The 23,418-nt window shown below is 47.7% G+C and overlaps 1 protein-coding gene across 4 annotated transcripts in view; it reads right to left on the minus strand.

The window, feature by feature from the left end:
- LOC144727448 (homeobox protein Meis1-like) overlaps positions 1-23,418 on the minus strand; it is a 141,705-nt gene that overhangs the window by 80,778 nt on the left and 37,509 nt on the right. For 3 of the 4 annotated variants that reach the window (XM_078606284.1, XM_078606285.1, XM_078606282.1), the window contains exon 7: positions 18,407-18,527. In XM_078606284.1, coding sequence (XP_078462410.1) covers positions 18,407-18,527 — 121 coding nt within the window. The remainder of the gene's footprint in view (positions 1-18,406; positions 18,528-23,418) is intronic. The other variant, XM_078606283.1, reaches the window with a different exon arrangement.

Consider the following 23,418-nt stretch of genomic DNA (forward strand, 5'->3'; position numbering starts at 1 on the left):
CATTGCAATTTTAAAATATTTTTGTCCCGTTATCTTTCCTTGTGTCAACACCTCGCCAATGCGCACTTGCGCTCAAAACAAGATAGACCACCAGTGATTTGCACTCTTGATAATGCAAGTATTATTTACTTTTTTTGTTTCAGGAATTCGAACATGTATACAATTTTGACAAATTGATAAAAACAAATCTGGTGCTTTTAACCTATGCCAATAAATCTCAATCACGTGCCAACACGAATGGCGGTCTGCTTTTAACAAAATACATTTTATGTCAGGAAGTGTACGCTATAAAAAATATCCAACTATGATTATGTGAGGAAATGTCAAATATTAAATTAACAACAAATTAATCACACTTCACATCCCTTTGTCAATCGGCTTCTGGTTGAAGGTTTCCCCACACATCGTGTTGGCCATGTTGGATTCTTTGACCATACTTCACCAGCTTAGTCAAGGGTCGAGGTTGAAGGGGCAGGACCGGTTCAGTGTCACTCACCACTGACATTGGCCATGGGCAGGAATTGAACCGGAGCCACCAGGTTCCTAGTGCAGTGCAATAACCGCTGTGTGTCATGCCGCTGTTACACCACCCCGCGTGTGACGCTGTACCCTAAATTATATGAGACACACGTAAAGGTAATTTCTCTCCACACAAAGACAAAAAAAACTTTTAATCACGAAAACCAAACAATTGCGCATTCCCTTGCGGTGATAAACTGGGGTCACAAAATAGTAAAACACTACAACGCATGCCAAAGCTGCTCTTTGCAGAGACCCTGGAGCTTATCTGCCTCTGTACTGGTGTGGCTATAAAATGTATTCCTTCACGGGCCAGCTGCTGCGGCTTAAACAACCCTCAACAGCTGTAGTTGCTGCTCAAATGATAGCTCTGATTTTGTTTTGAGTTTTTTTTTTCACTCATGGATGACGGAATATCCCAAACGATGGAATATCCCTTAAAATGTATACGATGTAAAAATGACTAAAACTCACTCTCTCCCTCGGTCTTATCCATGATCTTTCTTAAAAGGCAACACTTACTTGCGTAGAGACTTGCTGACTTAAAGCAGGAATTCGTATTCTTTGAGTCTTTCGGTAAAGTCACTTAGATTGGTTCAAAGAAAATAACCAAAAACTTCCACGTTTCGATCGCAACACAAGCGGTCGTCATGATGAAGTCATGATGACGACCGCTTGTGTTGCGATCGAAACGTCGTGGTTTTTTGTTATTTTATTTTTGTTATTTTTCTTATTTTTACCGAAAGACCCAAAGAATAGAGACTTGCTGTGGCAAATAATCTAAATAATCCCATCTGCAGCTTTACCATCTTTACACAGCCGCTGAAGGAATGGGTACGGGCACTGAAGTAACTGTGCATGCCCTGTGCGCACATGAAGAACAGACACATCGACTCATCAGTTAATAATGTGGATTATTATTATTATTGTTGTTGTTGTTGTTTAGCTTGTGATAATATGCATCGAATCGCATAGATATTGCATCGATGCGGTCAAAAAAGGTCAAAACAGTTCTAACAACAATACAAACACCGCCAGAAGTGCAAAGCATAGGAAAGGTAAGCAAGTCACTGTAAATAGATACAATTAAAAACAAATTAAACGTCACCCCTCTGCAGCCTCTAGGTACGCCACTGTTCAATTGAGAAGCAATAAAATAATCGATTTTTTAATCGCATAGCGAGCCCGAATCTTGACGATCAAATTTCCAATGGAATACACAGCACCTGAGCTCATTATATGTCCGAATATTTTTTTTATATTTTCCATTTTGTTGCATATTCACTGTAGATACATAGCAGGGGTAAAGGTGCAGCCCCGCAAGAGCTTGCTCACGCCACTGCTGACAGAAGGCGCGTCACTCGAGGGGTCCTCTGGAGGACCCCCGCAGAGTTTGTTTTGGCCTTTACTCAAACTGCCGGGAGAACTGAATGAAATCTGAAGATAGGAATTGTGCAAAGTTTTTTGATCATGATTGATTGTAACGGTGACTGACACAAGCACAAACAAATCAACGCGTGATTGTGACGTGTATAATTGCATGCACGCATGCTGAACTTGTTCCGCACAGTACGTAGCCAACCGTGGCAATCGGAGGTGCGATCTATGTGTGTTGTTTGAGAAATAAACGTAAAAAGCCACGTGATATTATTTGCTATTTTAAGATTCCATCGACTGATATCTGTAAACTTTCATCTGGCAGTCCTGTTGAAATCATAAAGCTTTGTAACCCTAGCTACCCCCTTATCCGCTGACCATACGCAGAGGGGAAAAAAAAAACCAACCTTAAAAGTTGCAAATGAGAATATGTCACGGGAGCTAGCGTGGAAATCGATGCCAACTGTCTCTTATCACCAACGCTTTGCCACAACTGCCTCACAACAGCCGCCCTCCATCCACTCCCACGGACTCCCCCAGCGCACTAACTCAATACCCCCCCCCACACTTTCCTGCTTTCACATAAAACAAATGCCGACGAGCCAAGCAGATGATAAATAAACAAGGAAGAAAAACCATGCGGCACGCATGGATTCCATAACGCCCGCGCTCCGACTCGTGTTTTTCCTCGGAAGTAGTTATTCGCGGTACGGGAAGGCAACGGATAGCTGTCAGAGCAAAATGCGTTTGCAAATATACAATACGTCCTCTCTATATTGGTTTGTGCTTAATAGCAACAAAGCTTGAAGCCAAAGTTCATATTGGATCATCTTTACAAGAGCTATCGTGACCCCTATTACAGACAGACAGACGGGACGGAGCTAATGCATAAACACTTTCAACCGAAGTTGGAATGCGTTAATAAAAACTGGGGGCCTGTGGCTTTGAAAACTGCTGTTGTTTGAGATACCTTCAGCAGGCGATGGTCTACTAAAGGTGGCTCAAGTGGTCAGGAAGGGAGACAATGTCTACTCATTGTCGTCCTGTTTCAAAGTGGCGCGTTTACTGGTGCATTCATATAATGCGAGCTTATTTCTCCCCATTGTGTAATGCAAAAGCTAGTTACGCGTGGCAGAGAATGGCACCGATTCAAATGTTTGTGTACGAAATTTAAATGGAATTTACGCCTGCGTGCCATCCACTTTGCGGCGTTAAAGATCCCATCGCGAGCTTTTCACCAGCAAGCCATTGTACGTCAACAACGTGGCCAAATCACCACTTGCAATAAGTAATATGTTCTCGAGTGCTGTATGGGGTGTGCTTCACACGTGTGCCGAGAATCGCCATTCTAAAGTGTCCAGAGTGCTGAAACACAAGCTGGGAAAGCGAGTCCTGCAACTGAGCCTCCGGCAATTTGTAACGTAACTTTTCATTAAGGTGCAATTCTTCAGAGACATGGGCGTCGTCTCATACGCTGACTTGGTGCAGAGGTTTCGCTCGCTGGACTCGCAATCCGGAGGTTACTTCTTCGGTTTGTTGATCTCCCCGGTGCGGCGGTTGAAGCAACGGGGGAAGTTTTTATTCTATGTAATTTCACTGCCCTCTGTTCACCCAGCAGTAGTGATCATGTGTACAACGGCACAGTTTGTCGATCGGCAGGTCGCGTGCGGTGAAGTGTGGGAACGGCAACTCTTCTAAGATGTCTGGACAGCATCAAGGGCCTCTCTAGAGCTCCCTCGATAGCATGAGCAAGTAATTTCAGGGCTGCACCTTTATCTCTTGATTGATATACACACACACCAACTGCGTATGTAAATATATCTCAATAATTATATAATGGGTAAACGTTACATACTGCACGCAGTGTATTGTAAACTGACATTCATATATAATCTGCCGCTAAGCTGATAATCATTTTTCCCACACTTGCAAAGTGTTTCGACGGTAAAACTGAACCTCCTCGAAAACTGCGGAGCACTAAAAACTCTGACACGTTTGACAAAAGATACGGCCTTTTGAAATCTTATCGGGTCACCTTTGTGTCAACATCGCCTCACCTGGAAAGTTTTTTTCGTGCTCTGCTAGATTTAATCACGAGCCAGTTATCACTAAAATAAGCAAAACTCACCCGAGGCTGGGGGAGGAAAAGAACCGCTCGCCACATTGAGTTGGGAGTCAGCACTTGTGGGTGAGTGCGCGTGTTCACACTAGCACGCGGAGGACATGTGGAGCAAAACTAACAAACATTACAAAACATGGAAGCATTTCCCCAACGCTCGCCTAGAGAAGGCCTGGGGTAGGTACGTATGCGTGTAAAGGGCAGCTTTAAGGAAAAGGAAAACATTGTTTTATTATATTTCTCCCACTACCCCCCCGCCAGCCGAGGCACAGATGCTAATCTTTCCGCACTGTGTCAAACCACTGGGCAGGCAATGTTTTGTCAACCTCAGTCAAAAACATTGCTGGATTTTCTTCAACCACCCCACCCCCTCCCCTCGTCCACCTCCCAACCCTAACGGTGTTCCCTTACCTTGGGGCACCATTTGCTCTCAAGAAATACCACGCAAACACAGAGCAGGGGACAATCACAGCCGGTGTCCATATACTCAACATCAATACATGTTTTAGGCAACGATGACTGTCAATCGTCCGCTGCCCTATCGTTCAATAAAGTTACGAAGGGCCAAACCGTATCTTGAAATCTCGACGTGGGGAAAACCATTCCAAACATACTCGCAAAAGGCTTCGCCTGGCTAAGAAATACCTAAAGCGCAGCGTTTTAAGTAACCGTGACAACTGTGCGCATTGATAAATGTACACACACACTATACACATGCTCACATTCATGTGCATGCATTATTATGCACTCCGCCTTCACCAAACCACACCGACCAGCGCGGTGAAGTATGGTCAAATAAACCCAACAGTCCACACAGGGTGGGGGTGGCGCTCATCCAGCAGTAGATTGACAACAGCCCTTAATGCATATGTATACATTGACTGTATTGTATACGGCATCTCGAGCATACGCAGACACAATCTGGTGAAAAGTGCAGTCTTAAACGTGACCACACAAGCACCGAACGCAGACAAATATGAACGCACGTGCAGACAGACAGACAGACGCGTGTAGATATGGAGCATCGAGACAACACCGATGCAACCATCGTGCACGCGCGCACATGAACACACGGGCTCGGCGAACACTCGTTGAGCGTTGTGGACTCTTAGGGTTCGTGTCGTCAGACAGCACCGATGAAGGCTACACCACCAATACAACATTGCGGCAGGCTTGAGCAACCATCCGCTGGCTACCATTGTCTTTCCTGTGCTGACAATGATCGATTGGCAATCCATTTTTAGGCTGAGTCAACCTAGGAGAGGCGTAAACCAGCTGCAGATAACAACCACCGATGCTAGGCGTGGTGGTTACACCGTGAGATAACGACCACACAAAGCCACTGCTCGCCACAAACTACAATGACAAAGTTCCCCCACGTAGCCTTTAAAGGCTGTTGGGGGCAAGTGCTGTTAGCAGGCACCTATTAAGGTGATGCATGCAGCACGTGGAGGTGCGTGGGCAGCACCACGCGGCGTAGCTGCCATTCTCGCTCCGCTGTGCTGATGCTTTAACCACCGCGCTGATGCTTTAACCACCGAGCGAGAAACTCGTGTAAGGGCTGCGACGAACTAGGGGAGGCCCAAGACTGGTTCGGATATCACTCGTCACCGATGTAATCCTGCGGCAGGGACTTGGAACTATAATATCACAGTGCACAAACCACACTGCCATTCCTTGCACCACTCACTACACACATACTACACACATACTACACAGATACGCAGGCTCACACGCATACACACTACACAGACACACACACACACAGATCTACACGCAGGCATGAATGCCACCGCTTACAACACTCAATACACACACAACATATACACAACAGACTCATGCACAAACAATACACAGACCCACTGGCATGGATGCCCACTGCTGAAAACACTCACGAAACACACATTACACAAGACAAAGATCCCCCGTATAGTAACAACAGACTGTCGGGTCAAGTGCTGTTAGCGCGCACCTATGAAGGCTGGCACAGCACACGAGAGGGTGGGTGGCCAGCACCTCCCGAGTGGTGATATTTGCTCATTTGAGACCAAGTTGACCGAGGGAAGGCCCAAGACCGGTTCAGATAATCATCACTCGTGTTGGCCGTGAGCGGGAATCGAACCCGGTTTGCCGGGTTCGAAGGCGCAGCGAAGCGCTAACCACTACCGCTCTTGATCTCCCCACATCACACGCTCGCGTACACACACACAGAGAGAGACAAACATTACGCACACGCACGCATGAACGCACAAACGCGCCTGCACACACACACATACACAAACAGCCCTTGGGAGGAGGAGGAGGTGGTTTGGCTCGCGCCTCATCCGCCCGGAGATGCTGAATCTACCCCACGGCACTCTTTGTGTGCGTCGCGAGGGGCCCGCGGAGTACGTGCGGCCTGGCACCACCGGGAGCGCCCGCTGGAAGCACCGCGCGCGACCCCGAGGCCCAAATCAACCCCCAAGGCGCCGCCCGTGCCACGGACGCGTTTTCGTTGTTGCCACCGAGCGTCCCGAGTTAAAGGCACTTTAAGTAGACACGCTGAAATAATAAAGCACCCGGGGGGTGGCTTAAGACGTTGCTTCCGTGCTGCACGGCTGGTAAGAAACCCGAGGGGGTGGTGGAGGGGGGGGGGGTTCCCGGGGACGTCCGCCTCTCTTGGCAGCGACGGTCGCCTCGAGAGAGCCGTCGTGAAAGCCACGCGGGGGTGGATTTTTGAGGGCCACCTGACGTGATGGACATCTCCGTGCCCGCCACGTGGTACACCTATAACCAAAACTGTACGCACACGGTAAATACGTGCGCACGGACCTTCATTTGCTGGATGAAGGGCCCCCAAATGCTGTCAGCCGCGGGGGTCGTTTGACCGTACTTTGCCATTCTGGCGAGTGCAGATTGGTCCATCCTGGAGAGTGCAGATCCGAGACCAGCTCGGATATCATTCGACCCCCGATGTTAACCGTGGCAGGAAAACAAACTCGGGTTGTCCAGATTGGCAGTGCGGTGTTCTAACCGCTGTTCCTGCCCACTCCACTGCCCCTCTCTTCGTCACATTGCTGAACCCGCGAGAAAGCCACGCGATGCAGGTTTCTTCGTGTCAATCGGCAGATGATGCACTCAATTCCATACCAACGACCTTGTCACGACATTAAACCTTCTCCTCTGCGATTTACAATTCCGCTGCACATTGACACCCCGGTGTACGACGAGCGCCTCCACGCGTGTGACTCGCAATGACTGGACAGCCTCTTCTTGGTTCTTTCGGTAAAGTCACGTAGAAGGGAAGTATTAAAATAATAAAAATAAAACATAATAAAATAATTCTCACGACGTTTCGGCCACAACGCAAGCAGCCGTCAGACCTGGTCTTCACCTGAGGACGGCTGCTTGCGTTGTGGCCGAAACGTCGTGAGAATTATTTTATTATGTTTTATTTTATTATTTTATTACTTCCCTTCTACGTGACTTTACCGAAAGAACCAAGAAGATGAATCCCTGCAGTCACGAAAGCTTTAAATCGAAACTGGACAGCCCTTTGTCAAACCACTCCTGGACGAAGGCCTCCCCGTGCCGCGTGGTTCATGGGGGCCGTTCGAACCAAACTTCACCTCGCCGATCAGTGCTGGGGGAGAGGGGGTTGAACTAGTTAATGTATCGCCAATTAATAATAATAATAATAATGTTACCTGTGGCCAGGATTCAAACTCAGGTCTTCGGTTTCAAACGCTATCTACTTCATTGCCGCTCTTGGCCACCGCACCCTCAAGCCCCCCCACCCAGACTACTCTACTCCGTGTCTGAAATTATGCCATAAATGTATTCTATGGTGTAGGCATTAATATGCATACATAGGCCATTTCGTTGAAGGAAAACTATTTATCGGGGTGAAATGCATCACATCTCTGCAATGTCACGAATTCAGCTATGAACGTAACTCAATGCAAGTAAGCCTCTAGAGGAGGACAGAGTTTTGCCATTAGGCCTTGCGTCGCGTTCAAAGTTGCGACGTGAAGGCCGTTACCTACTCCGCTCCCGACACCGCGGCCCTTTTGAGTTGCCATTTAGCTTCGCGAAACGCAATCGGGTCCATAGCATCACGATCTAATGCAAATGAGTCCCGCAACAATTAATTAGGATGCAAATTTGAGCGCTCGCACGCAACGAGCGGTGCTTCAAACCTCTGCGCGCGGGGAACCAATGGGGGCAAGCCACACGGTGGCCATGCAAATCACATGCCGCATTTTCACGAAGGAGGTGGCACAGCCCTGCGTTTACGTTCTCAAGCCAGCGGTGGCACAGTGGCCTCGCTCAAGGGGGGGCTCCAGAAGGTCCCCTCCAGAGGGAATTGGGCCTACTCCTGTACGCTGGTCAAGACATCTCGGAAGAGGTGGAAGTGCCGACACTTAAACCCACCACACGCAACCTGGCCGATCGATTTAACTGTGATGGTGTTACTCATTTATACTGCCGGGTGGACAGAGGCGGCGGAGGGGGAGGGGTAGTGTCTACGTGAGCATGTTGAACTTCTTTCGCACCGCGCATAGGTGGTGGTGGAATTCAATGAATTTGTCCCATTGTTACAACTGCCGTGCCGGGAGATCTAACCGAACTGGTCGACGTCCAGTGGCACTAACCACTCCACCAACGCGAGTGGCGTTCCCTGATCATCACGCATACAACGTACACATTTTCACCTGTTTTCATTTCAACTGCAAAACAAGCTCATGGGTCACCAATGGTGGGGGGGGGGGGGCAGGAGGATGGGGGGGGGGGATGAGCAGGGGGGAGACGAGCAGGGGAGGAGAGATTGGCGATGCGAGTGATATGAGCACAAGTAAGAAGAAGAAAAAGAACAACAGAAAATGACGGGGAAAAAAACATAACCCCCATGGAGGTTATTTTTATTATCCGTTGATTCTGCTGCCAGGCCTCAACCTGGCCCCACCGGAGATCATTACTATGGAAAAGCGCTGCGTCGGCAAGCGACGTTGCTGTAAGCACACGCTGGAGCTCTTTGCGCGCGATCATTTTTTTGGCACCGCACACTTGCGTTTGCTTGCGACAGACCTCTTGGCCCAGATGGGCCTGTTGGGACCTGAGACTTCTGGGCCACGGGCTGAGAGAAAAGAAAAAAAATAAACCGAATGTTGGCAGCACCAGACAAAAAAAAAACTGTTTATTCTGTTGTGGGCGCCAAATAAAACTGCTACCGACACGCAAAAAAAAACGTGGGGTTTACTTCACCAATTTTTTTGAAAACCCTTACCTGACTTTAAAAAAATGTAAAAGGTGGCACACACCTATGTGGAATTTGACGAATATATTTTTGCAAATAAATAAAATGAAACGGATGTCCGCCTTTATGAAAATACGGCAATGGATTTACCCGCACAGTCATAGGTAGTGCATTGAAAGTGGGCGGTGGGGGAAAGGTCATCAAGCAAAATACAAAGGAAACGTGTTCAAAAACGCTATTAAATGTTGTGCAATTTATATAATGCATTTCATGGGTTATGTTTGAGTGTCCTAATTATGCTTAGTAATAATTTTGATATTATAAACAGGTATGGGCGTTAAATAACGGTAATAAAATCATGTTAGTTTATGCCTCTTTGCCATTCTACCGCTGCATTAAGGCCTCACCGTGCCCGGTTCAACAAGGGGGTTGTTTGACCATACTTCACCGTGCTGGTCAGTGTGAGTGGTGAAGGGGGGCACCTTAGGATTCGTTGAGCTTTCACTCACAACTGGTGATAGCCTAGGCCAGGAAAGCAACTCAAGCCACCAGGTACCATCACACTGCAGGTCAAAACACTCCACTCTCTGCTTCTTCCCCTCACACTGCTCCACCTTAGAAATTCCCTCCAATCGTCTCTTATCCCAAGCTCTGACGTTAACCTTGCTCATTTCAAGAAACGCGTTACACTCTTATATTTATTTTATTTATTGCAACGGTGATGTTCGTTGCACGCCGTGTGACATTTTAGGCTGTAGGGCCTGGGCTCAGGAATTGTGTACATTAAAAAGAAATAGCCCATTCAAACATACATTATTTAGTAAATTGAAATGTAAACATCAATAAGCTCGCGTTTTCATGTCATTTATAAATCCTGCTTTCAATAGTTACTTTCATGACTGCCTGCGTACCAAAATGCACTTTTAGTTTCTTACAAAATCGTGCACATTATGTTGTCATGATCGTTACTCTGCGGTCTGTCTGTCGTGGAGGCTCGTGGAGGCTCCTGGAGAGGTGGGCACGGCACGAGATGATGACGATGACATCGCGCTCACCGCGGTCCTCAGAGTGATGTGTTTGTGTTCCGCCGCGATTGGTCTAAGTTACCCTGCAGCCAAACGGCGCTAAGTCTATCAACCACGAGTGTGTTCACTTCCTACGCGTCACGTGTACCAACTGGCGGTGCCCACAGAACGCACAGAACGTCCAAGAATATTCATCGGTGCCAAGGGAAAGAAGCAACCAAGAAGCTCCCACCACAGGTGGTAGAGAGTTTAACAAAGAAGTGAGTGGAAGGAGAGAAAAAAAAGTGGGGGAGAGAAAAAAAAAGTGGGGGAAAGAGAGTCCTGTGGTGTGTGTGTGTGTTTTTTTACGTCTTTCTGGCCGATGACGGCCCCAGACCCTGCACAGCATGCCTAGGCAAACAGCTGCTGGGTTAGAGAAATCGCTCTGACATGGCAACTCCACTCCAGGGGCTCAGCTGAAGAGGGTGCGCTCGGGGTGTAGCGGAGTGTCATTGGGATGTTCACGCAAGGGGTGAAGTTTGAGGGTCAGTGCGTGCCCTATCGTCCGGGGCAGGCGGGGGGGGGGGAAAGCGAGCCCCCTCCCCCATCCCCATCCCTCGAAGCCATCCACCCACACACTGCCTCCGCAGCACTACTTCCCCCCCCACAACGTGACTGATGGCACCACGGGGAGCCCAAGGAGCAAGAGTGATCGTAGATATAGCAGCAGCAGCAGCTACAGATGTGGCTACAGCTACAACAAAAGCGTCAGCAGCAGCAGCGGCATCGGCACCGGCAGCATCAGTAACAACAGCTGCGGCTACAATATAAGCCGCAGCAGCTCGCGATTGATCAAGAATGTTCGTGCCGGTTGCTTTGGGGTTCTAGCGAATTGTTGGGTGGTTGTCGTGTTCGTACATTCGCTGGTGCCTGGCGGTGTGTTCGTGTGAGAGAGAGAGAGAGCGAGAGAGGCGGTAGTGGGTGGGGGATGGCCGAGGTATAGGGAGGGGTGGGCGGGTTAGGGAAAGGGAGGCAGAGTGCAGGGAGAGGCGAGCAGGGGTTTTGGTTATCCTGTGATGAATACGTGGTCATCAATCATTATGGATCGGCGTGGCGTGTGCATAGTGCGAGCAGCCGTTTGTTTGACTTTGGTGCGAGGAGGAGGAGAAAAAAAAACCACGCGGTTGTAAGTGGTCGCACCTTCTATAAATGCAGAAGGAATAAATTGCATTATCTACAACTGGTGAAAAATGACCCTCGATTAAAGTTATGTCCATTATATTCTCCGCTAGAGCATCTGCGTTCACCGAGTTTATAGTAACAGCATTTTCCCATCATCGCCATCATCATCGTCATTTCTCACGATCCTGCGATGGTGGCGTTGTTCTGCCATAAAGTGCCCTAATGCAAAGGTGACTACCCACCGGTAAAATAGGTGAACACTTTACAGGCTCTCTATGTGTGAAATAGCTTTATCTGATTGTTATCTTCACTTTAGAGTGTAATTATATGCTGTGGGAGCAATTCTCTCCTCTTACGCGAACACCAATTCCAGCAGCCCATTTTCACTTTAAAAATAATTCCCCGTTTTCTTTGTATTTTCCTTAATTGTGAAGCGCCGCCGCTTGCGCCAAAAGAATTTGTGCTCTCGGCATTGCTCATTGAAAATGTACTTTAAATTATCCACAGCTTCATTACTACTGAGCCTAAATGAACTTAAAGCAGCATGGTTTCCCATATCTCTTATTTGCATATTAGCCCTATGAACACTGGCCGTCCTGCCCAATCATCCTGTCGCTGTACACATCCCACGACATGCTTCAGTGTTCCTGCAGATTATTTTGCGGTAAATCAGCTTAACTTACAAAGTCCATTTTATAATATTGACTCAGGTTATTGGTAACATACGGCTAGAATGATTGAAGAGCTAAATTTACCCGCATTCTTAAATGAACACATTTTTATAATGGGATTTGAATTTTTTGAAGATTGAAATTGTAGCAGTTGTAGTCGTGGTAATAATAAAAATGAATATTTCTCTCCCCCTTCCATTAAGAGGAGCTCAGAGTATGGCAACTGTACTTGTGTTGCCTTTGACAGCATATGCCAAGAGCTACATTTAATGAAAAATATGTTAATACACAACACACACACACGTGTGTTAGCCAGTGAAATTATTTTTTAACATTTGCTAGCCTATAAGTTTAAAAAAATCCAAACAAATATCTCCTCTGACAAACAAGCACGTGGTCGCTCTGAATTTGCAGCCACTGTACTCGTGGTGAAAATTCCACATTCACGTGGCAGGGGTCAGCATAAATGTATATGGAAACCACTGTTAATGTTCATACAAATTGGCGCTAACTGCAATCAAACGTCATTTGATAAAATGCTCAGCCGATACCCGCCCCGGGAATCGAACTCAAAAGTCTTCGATTGTGAGTCCGGCAGGCTGGCCACACAGCTCCGGGTTGTATGTGTAACGCCGTGTGAAAAGGGCCGGCTTAAAAATAGGCACTGTCCTCGTGGATTAGCGCACCATCAAATGGCGCTACAAATGGCTTACGAGTAGGCCGCGTTTGGACACCCGTGAACCGCGCACTCTATTAGAAATGCACCTCGTCGTCCCAGGTGTAGAATTTGTCTCTCAGACATTATCAACTCTTCATTAGCAACAACACATTCTATCTCGCTCAAAGTGGTTCGCCTTTGCTTTAATATCTGCGGCCTCAATTGAGAATTTAATATCACTTCAGTGAGCACGTGTAAACGCTATCTTTTTTTGTGCGAACACGTATTGTGTGCGTGGGGGAGGGATTTTTTTTTTTGTAACGTATATACATCGGTTTTTTTTTCAGTCGACGAAGCCGCGCAATAATGATCTCAGAGGTCCACAGATTTAACGGTGCACTAGTAACACCACACTTTACAAAAGCCGTGTGAGAGTGCTAATGATAGCATGCCGTTTGGAGAGCAATCGTCGCGATTTCAGGCCCAGTGCTGGGAAAAATTGCTCCCCCTTTTCTCTCCCCGGTCATTCCGTGTGCATTTGCATCGGACGAAAGCGTTGCAAAGAGAGGGAGAGCATTTACCCATGGTGAACTGAATAGAAATGGGTTTGCCCTTTTACAAATGGGCTTTAAAAGGATTTCTTTTTTTTATCATTACGCAGTTTTCCTTTATACGTGCGCCACTGTACGTCTGAGAGGCGAGAAAATAAGTTTTGAGACCGAGACGCTGAGAAAAGTAGCCCGAATATAATGTGCGGCTTTTCTTAAGCTCCTATCTTTACGAATGAATCGTAATAAAATAAATGTACCCAGTTTAAATTAGCAGTAATAAGAATAGGAATTTCAGCTTTTTTCAATCCCCATGCTGTGTTGGTTTGATAGGGGTTTTTCGACCATACTTCACCACCCTGTGTTTATACTGCAGTGCCTAACCAATGCACCATCTATGGTATATTTAGGATTCATATCTGCAATAAGTAATTTAATAACTGATTTGAGGGTTTTTTCTTATCTCGTTATAAATGTGGCATTTCTTAAAATATTCTTATTTCCTCACACTTTTACGACAACTCAATGTGACCATACATCTCAAGTTGGGCATCCTTGGGAAACTATTTGGAGACTCAGTATAGCTATCCTGGTGAAATAAAGGACATTATTATTATAGTACTGCATGCATTTTTATGATTATCAAATATAAAACACTTTGACCTCCCCGTATATAAAGTAAATATCTATGTACCGAAATATGCACCTGCAATATAGAGTTAAGAAGTCGCGATGACACGAGGAACAGCCTTTTTAAGGAGCGGCTGAAGTAGAAACGCAGGGACCGATGGGACAGAAACGCAAAAAACTCAAACATTTCCAATGTGCGAGGCCAAAGGCAGCTCTCGCCTTCGCCGGATTGTCTGAGCGCTTCAAATACAGAGTGGGAAATGGTGCTGTGGGGTGACACGGTCGTGCGCCAAGAATGTGAAAAATGAGGCGTCACCTTCTGGCTGGTGAGTGGCCGGGGTCAGCGATAGGTGATCCGTCACGTGACAGGCCGTGCAGCCGTTTCTTAAGTCCCCTTTACAACCCCCCTCCTCCTCCCCCCTCCCTCCCTCCCTCTAGCCCCATGGCTGTCCTCCTCCTCTTCCCTTGTCCTCCGACTCCCCCACCACAGCCACAGCCCACGCACTACCCACCACCACTATCAAAGAAGACAAAGATCCCCCGTGTAGCCTTCACAGACTGTTGGGGCAAGTGCTGTTAGCGAGTAGCACCTGTGAAGGCCGGGCACGGCGCACGAGGGGGTGAGTGGCCAACACCACGCCCGGCCGCCATTGTCTCCCCCAGTGGCGATGTTTATTAACACACCGTACCAGGTACTCATTTGAGGCTGAGTTGACCTAGGGGAGGCCCAGGACCGGTTCAGATAAATCGTTACTGGTGTTGGCCGCGAGCGGGAATCTAACTCGGGTGGCCGGGCTCGTCGAGTAAGCGTGCTAACCGTTGCACCACCGCTCCCCACAACTATCGCCCTCCCCCGTCGGAGTCAGCTCCCGTTTAAAGCAACTCGTCGAGAGAGGCCCGGTATTGGCAGTGTGAACTCGGGGAGAAGCTTGGGTGCAAATTAAAAAATATAACACCACGGGCAAACAAGCCTTCGCGCTCACACAAGAATGCTGGAATGGTAAAATAGTGTAGGGAGAGAATTGGAAAGGAAGATGGGGGGGGAGGAGGGGGTGGCAGAACTGGTTGCTGTTTATTTTTTAACAAGACTGATTTGGCTCAAATGTGTTTTTTTTTTCTGTGGTGGATATTAATGCCCGCTTCCTTTTGGAAAATCGCGTCAATGTCAATTTGTCGCTGCAAACAACTGGCGGTGACCTCATGCCGAAATTCCAGACACTGGAGCGGTGGCGCAGTGGTTGGCGACGCTTTCAACCTGGCGATCCGATTTCAATTTTCGGCGACGACTAACATCAGTGGTACATGATATCAGCTGGGAGAACTGGTCCCCCCGCTCCTGCCCCCTTTACCAAACCGCAATGACCAGGATGGTGAAGTAAGGTAAACCAATTAAAACCCAAGACCGACATGGCATGGAGAGGACTTGGTGGATCGAAAATAGCAGGAATTATTCATTTATATTTTTAAAATTCTCTCCGGTGTGTTTATACACAACGTGCACGCACACGCACATTCCTTAACGCCGTGAATAATACAATTAATGAACTGCTGTTTTCATGAATTAGTGAATAATTGGTAAATTGTATTTGTTCTTGCATATGTCCCGTCGTTTCTGAGAAGCCAAAACAAAACACGAATCCGTTTGATGACTACATCGCACACCTAATATCTGCCATATCACGATGGGTGCACCAATGCTTAAAAAGGGATTGTCTTTAACTTGACTGGTGATGTAAGACATTAGATTACACTGTACGTTGTCAGATGGATTGTGGCACCGCAGGACCAAGATGGAAGGCAACACAGTGTGGTCGATCCAATTCATCTAGAAGTGGATGATGATAATGATGAATACATAGAATACCACATTTCAACGTTTTCAAAACGTGGTAGAATTACGTGAAAAGTGTGTCCTTCGGTATGTTATCAAACGCTGCATTGTCCTTTTCTAACTTTCAAAAACAGTCATTTTTTTAAAACCAATTCTTTACCAAAATCACGATAATAAATTATTATAATTGTTTTAAATCACAGCTTATTTGATTTTGTTTGCTCCTTGTCGGCAAGCATTTTGGCCACGCTGCTGTTTAGCATGCTGGCCCACAGGCTCACCGAACATTTGTTTAAATAGCAGATGGGCGTTAAGTCCCCCACCCCAATCACATGTACTTTTGTCAATAAAGGTTGCATAGGTTAATTATCTTTTGCCACGGGGAAAACACAAACACTATTTACCAAGCGGATCCTGTTTGGGCACCCTGCCTGGCCCTCATTTAATGTCAATTTGCCATGGAAAAAAAGAAGTTATATTTACTTTGGGGCCAAATTAGGGCCAATGCATCAACGCTAAACTGCCTTTTACTGTATATTTACTATTCTAATGCTGACCAAAGCCAAAGCGGAATTAGTCAGAAGATAACGTCCACGCGACGACGTTGCTTAGGATCGACGCGCGACTTCATGGAAGGCGGCCATCGTTCAATTTGTAGGGGGTTACCTAAACATGACATTAATCAAAGCGAAAATAATTAATATCTCCTCTAAATGCTCCGGATTCAAATGCCGAATAGAATTATTCCGAGGCGGATGGGAGGGCGGCAGTGGGTGGGGGGGGGGAAGGGGGTAAATGAAAGGAAATATTTAACAGCCTATCTCGGGCGCCGTGCCACTGAGAAAAGAGCAGATGGTGAATTAATAGGCGCAACTTAAATGGCACTTAATGGTGACGGGGAGGCCAGGATTTTGGGGCTGGGAGGAAAACAGAGGTGGGTCAGTGGTTAAAACAGTATCCGGCTACACCTGGGACAAGCACGCCACACACCGCGCACACCAAATCGAAGCAGCGTTGCGAACTATAATTAATCGAGTTAGCTGACGATAATTCACATCGCCATTGTCGAATCCACTTCTGGGTGTACTGGAGTCCGCCCCCCGCGCCGTGTCGGTCACGTGGGTTGTCTGGCTATTACTTGGCCGCGCTAATGAGTGCGCGTTGGTGAAGGGGGTCCAAGGACCGATTCTGAGAGAATTTGCCGCTGGCGAGAAGTGAAATTCAGCTCACCAGGTTCAAAGGGCGGTGCGACAATTCCACCACAATAGCGTGCATTCAATACCTTTAGTATTGCTGTACATGGTGGCTATTGGGGGTATCCATGTCTGCGACTTGTGTGACAATTCACACTCCCGGCTATTCAATGGATCGTCGCGGTTCACGGTCGCGATTCGATTCAGGAATCGGTTCTTTTTTTTGTCATTGCTGTGAGTGTAGCGGCCACCGTGATCGCAGGAGTCATGTAAACCCGTAAACATACGACATGTACGAATTGCAAAAAAAACCACAAGATTCTAACACAATGCAATGCTCACAAAAATACACACCAAGTATTGTCTCTTGAATGCAACAGTTCTCACGTTACCGACTTGAGACATCCTTTGCAAGTTCACCAATGCCCTCCGCTCGCAAGTCCAATTCGACAGTCGTGCATCGCGCAGTTTTTGATGGCGCCCGTGAAGATACGAGTTTGACAACACCCGGGACAAGTGGCGTAGCCATCGAGTGTGCAGGCGGTGTAACCGCACCAGGGCCCATACGGCGGTATGGGGGCCCAGGCACCGGGGCTACGAATAGGGGGCAAATTGGACGGGGAGGGTGGTGCCCATGCCCACCTAGTTAGGCCCCGAGTTCGATTTCAGCTGTCGAAGTCGATGGCCCACAAAGCAATTCTACACCTGGAACACCACATCCACAGTACCTCTTGCCGTCATTGCGGCAACCAATCACACTGAATATATTCCGTGAGAGATTAAGCTCCGGCGATGCCACTGCCCTGCGGTTAAGTGAACACTGGCGAAGATGTACGGGATGGCAAGGGGAAACGAGGAAGTGGCATTTGGGGGGTGGAAGAGGATCACGTTGGTCATGTAGGGATTGCCACCTGTTCTGGTTTCCCCAGGATTGTCCTCTTGTTGAGCTAGTTATCCTGGGAAATGTGCAAGTCTTCCCAGGACATTTAAGATCCTGGTTGTTGCCAATTTCCTAATAATGCACCACTGGACAACACATTCACATCGTGTCCCCTCCTATTCGGCTGCCGTCAGATATTCTTGTTATTCCCAAGAGGTGGCAATCCCTACTACACTGAAAGGTGAGGATTGCATGGCATGTCATGGTTCGAGGGGATGATGAAGGGGGAGTGGTGGGGGAGTGGTGGAGGTGAGGTGTTCGAGGGGGGATAATGACCAGGGGAGGGATGGTGATCAGGGGTGGTGAGGAAGGATGGCAAGGGGGTGGCGAGTAGGGGTGGCAGGGGGTTGGGAGGGGGCGAGGGGGGGTGGCGAGTAGGGGTGGCAGGGAGTTGGGAGGGGGCAAGGGTGGATGGCAAGAGGGTGGCGAGTGGGGGTGGCAGGGGGTTGGGGGGGGGGGCGAGGGGGGAGATGGCGAGGGGGTTAAGTTAAGTGACACCTGGCTCACTGCAGTTGTCGCCGCTCTGGGAGGCATGTCCTCCGCTGGAAGGGCCCGGCGTCCCACCGGTGGAGTGCGTCGTGCCCGTGTCCTCGTGCTCCCGCGACCAGGATACCGGGTTCTGTGGCGTGCGCGCAGTGGGCAAACACGGAGGGGAGGGAGGAGGGAGGGAGGGGGGAGCGGCACGGGTCGGTAAGCAGCGAAGACGGCGCAACCGGAAAAACGAGCTGGAGGAATCTGAAAACCTCCCCGCGCCGAACTGTATCTGGCGATGCGAGTCATGCGAACCCCGCGGAGGAACCCGTCGCGATATCCATGTGGTGGGGGCTGGGTGGTGGGGGGGGGGTTATAGGATTCGCCAAATGATAACGTGATCATATACAGGGTGGTCCAGATGTCTGTGACCCCCCCCCCCCCAATTAATTGACTAAACTAAACTCAAATTTGTTTATCTTATCAGGTGAGGCCAACTGAGCTATATAGCTCTTTTTTTAGTCGTGACGTGGCCACAAGTGACAGCTCAGCGACGTGGCTTATCATGTGGAAATGTAAAGCAGCGATGTTGATTCTAAATGTGGAGAGGAAAAAAACACGGAGGACCGACCTTGAGAAAAATCCACGCGATCACAGTGGAAGAGAGGCACTCAAACTGCAAACGTACAGGCGTCAGGCTAGGGATCGAACCCACCACCTCCTGGCATTGCTTTCATTTGCGTACTCATTTCTTTTTTCAAATAAACATTATTTTAAAAATAAAGTTTTCTAGAATTAAATTTGGGGGGGGGGGGGGGTCCCAGGACATCTGGACCACCCCGCTGTCACCCCCCAGGAATCGGCAACGGCACGCGGTGGCGTTGCGAGGTCACAGCCCATGTGACGTCACCACGACGTTTGGCAGATTATGTCATCGTTGTTTGTTGTTGTGATTTCATCGTGTTATTGTATAAAAAAATCTGATTATGTACATTATATAAATGTACAGCGTGGTCCAGATGTATTGTGATCCCCCCCCCCAAGATTAATTGACCCCTAAAATATTTTTCCTTTGCATCATCATTTCTGTGTTAAATAAACCTCACTTTAACAATATTACGTTTAACAGAAATTAATGGTGCTCACAAGACATCTGGACCACCCAGTATACACGAGCAGGCACTGTAATACATGTATATCATTATTATTACAGCGAGTTTGTTAATCCACTACTTGGAGGACCTCCCAGCCTATCGTAATAAATATTGGGGGTGTTTATTGATCGATCACACTTCACCACGCTGGTCAGTCAGTGCGGGTTGATAAAGGGAGTGTTTGGTGCCCAGGACGAGTTCAAGATATCAATCGCCACTCATGTTAGCCATGGCTGGGAATTGAACTCTGCACGACAGTGTACAAACCACTGTGCCACAGTCGCATGCCACTTTTGCACTCATTGTATTGACACACAATAGCACGCACGCAGTTTCAACAGCACACAAAAACGTGCACTTGGCTAACAAAAAATATATATCCGTCACCCTGAAGCGTTATGTAAAACCACCAGTTCCCGAAGAACTACATTGTAGGCATCTAGTTCTTCAGCGCGTGTCTTGTTCTTCAGGAACTGGTGGTGGTTTTGCATAATGCTTAAGGTCAAGATCGAACTTTTTTGCACACACGGTCCATGTTTTGCACGTTGTCGACATTTTTTGCGACAGATTTTCTCGTCATTTACAGATTTCAATAACTGCTGCCATGAGACAAGATTGTGGGTCCCCCATCGCGTAGAAGTGGGGTTTCTACGTGCATGCGGTTCTGACCTGGCAGCAGTTACCATTGTCAACTTGAGTCCTAATCAGGATGAAAGCAATCGTCAGCTCTCTCTCTGCCTCACTGACGCCTCTTGGTTTGTCACCTTTGCTCCAGTTATTGACGACCAGAATTCAGTTCTTCAGCAACTGGTTGTTTTGCATGATTCGTAAATCCAAGAGATTGTTCTACGCACACTGCATGTTTACGGGCGTCGATTAAACGTTTCGTCTTCGGACCCACGCAAATGTTTTCGCTTGTGATGGGTTTTCCCATCGTGTACAGATTTCAGCGGCAATCAGACAACCAGATGAAAGCACCTGGTGGATAGTCACATAGAAAGAAAGAAGGATCCTTAGATCCTGAGGCAAACAGTCCCTTTATTTAGCGGGATCTGGGCTACAAGGTCAGGATACGGGCACGAAAATTGCACAGTCACAAAATTGCTGGAAATTTTTAAGTTAAATAAAATTGGCCGAGACTCTGAGAGCCAAACCCAAACACCTTTCACACAAACTAAAATATATAAAAGATGACGTTTTGGGGAGTGGGCCTTCTTTGTAGCACGTGGCTTTGTACCCTATTTTCTTAGAATTCGATGTTAATATCTGAATGTCGGTATCGCGAGCTAGCAAAGCCGTGGAAAACCACCGAGAATGTCAATATAATTACGTAAGAATGTAAAATGAATGGTGTCATTTATAATGACCACAGTCAAACAATGAGGTTACCTGTTCAACGAGTAATTAATTTCTCATCGGCAAGTGCACGAAATGATGAAAGCATTTTTGTTGTGTAGGCCTACTGCCTAGTGAAGTGTACACTGCCTTGCCCTACTTACACCACTCAGAAGAAATGCATTATTACGAAACCACAATTGAATGTTAACTGTTGTTAAGTACTCGCTGCTTTGTACAGTACGTGCATAGTCTTTTTGTCAAATCCACTGCTGGATGACGGCCTCCCCGTACAATGTGGGCGGTGGGAGTTGTTTGACCATGCTTCACCACGCCGGTCAGCGTTGTTTACTAAAGTTGAGGAACATAGATGTGGGGGGCATTGTACAGCACAACAATGGATTTTGCTGCACAGCCCTGTGCTGCAGACGTATCTGCACAGCAGCCGACACAAGAGCTGTTTATCCTCATGGTGAACAAACATCACAGTACTAGCCAGGCTCAGGTCTGCTTAGGTTCTGAGATCAGGCACATTCAAGATGGTTTGGTCATAGGCCTCATCTGTATCCTGTCTAAATAAACATGCAATACAATGCAATGCGAAATGGATGTATACAACACGTAGGTAAAATTGTCTCTTAAGATGCTGTTAAGTCTATCAGCAACCAGATGGACATGGAAATGTATAAAAACCTTAATGTATTTAAAATCGCATGTAAAATAATCTGATGTGCTTTTCAACTATGGTTTTGAATGTGTATTGTTGTGTTTTCGGACTTGTTTTTTTCCACTTGGTTTATAAATAAAGCACATTGCTAGGATTGAATGCATTGATCATGCGTAAGGTGTTGATAGGTAACTGCGTATGTGGCACTTATTAAAGCTTTAATTAGTCCCTGCTGCGATGAAAATGCAAGCACAGTGGTAACACTACAGCCAATCGGAAGGCCCTACACACAAGACAGCCAGGTAAGCAGAAAGACAAAGACTGACTCAGAGACAGATAGAAAACGGGAATACATTATGGGTACGGACACACGTGGCAAAAATAAAGACAGGACACAACATTAAGATACTGTACACGACATACACACAAAACATTCAGAAATACAAAGGCAGAAATACACACGTACACATGCACAAACACAACGAACGGATATAAGATGTTTTAAAAAATACATATGCACGGACAGAAAGACAAACGTACAAAGATCCCCCGAAAAGCCTTTGACAGACTGTTGGGGCAAGTGCTGTTAGCGAGCACCTATGATGGCCGGCAAGGCACACGTGGGGGGGGGGGCAAACGCTACACCCGGCCGCCTTTGTTTCCCAAGTGGCGATGTTTACACACCGCCACCAGATTCGACTCATGCACCACGCACCGACAGATGGGCGCACGGACTGGCGGACCCACACACACGCGCGCGCGTTGCACACAGAGAGACGAGGACGCTGCTGCTGCTGCTGCTGCAGAGGCGGAGATAAGAGAGCTGTCGTGAAAACGAGAGATGTGGGAAGAGGGAGAGGAGAGAGAGAGACACACACAGAGAGAGATAGAGCTGCAGAGTGAGGGATATAGAGACGTCGCGAGAGGATGATCTAAATAAACCGCAGCGCGTGATGGCGGTCGGTGCACACTAAGCTACTGGAGCGTGCATAACAGCCGAAAGGGAAAAAAAAGGTGTTCAGCCAAGTGGAGAGTGATTGTTTCAAAGCGTTTAGCGCGCACAAAGGGCCTGATCAAGGAGGCCAGCAACGCGCTGGCAGAGAAATGACAACAATCCCCACCACCTCCAACAATGGGGGAGTGAACAGCTGTAAGTTCTGCGCGAACGGCACGACAACGTTGGCCACACCGACGCCTGCCCATCCCGCGAGTGGTGGTGTCAAGCAGCATCATCATCAGCAGCAGCAGCATCATCAGCATCATCAGCGCGAGCATCTTTGCCGTCCAGTCGCCAAGCAGCAGCAGCTCGGAGTGACCCCGCAAACCTCCCGGCGCTCATCTTTATTCCTCTTTTCACGAGGATTTCAGTCGGTCACGCTTTTTCTTTTCGTTGTTGTCGGTGACTTTCGCAAAATCATGACCCCGTTTGGCCCCTTTTTACTGGAATCAACCGAGCGTGCGTGTGTGTGTGTTCGTGTATGTGTCTTTGGGGAGCGGTAGTTTAGTGGTTGGCGCACTGCCCTATGAACCTGGGTTCGATTCTCGCTCACGGCCACCACCAGTGACGATTGTGTGAAACGGTCCTGGGCCTCCCGTAGGTAGACTTAGCCTCAAATGAGTACCTGGTGCGTTTTGTAAACATCGCCACTCGGAAAACAAAGGCGGCCAGGTGTGGCGCTGGCCATCCACACCCTCGCGTGCCATGCCGGCCTTAATAGGTGCTCGCTAACAGCACTTGCCCCAAAAGTCTGTTAAGGCTACGCCCCAGCTGTTAACATTTTAGGCTTATCCTGCGTAATATTTCACAATTTGATAACTCTATTTCATCATGTACATATGACGGGATGGAGCATCGTTAGCGTTTCCATTTTAGGATTTTTGAT

Source organism: Lampetra planeri, chromosome 25 (genome assembly GCF_965212315.1).
Source record: "Lampetra planeri chromosome 25, kcLamPlan1.2.h2, whole genome shotgun sequence".
Lineage (NCBI taxonomy): Eukaryota > Metazoa > Chordata > Hyperoartia > Petromyzontiformes > Petromyzontidae > Lampetra > Lampetra planeri.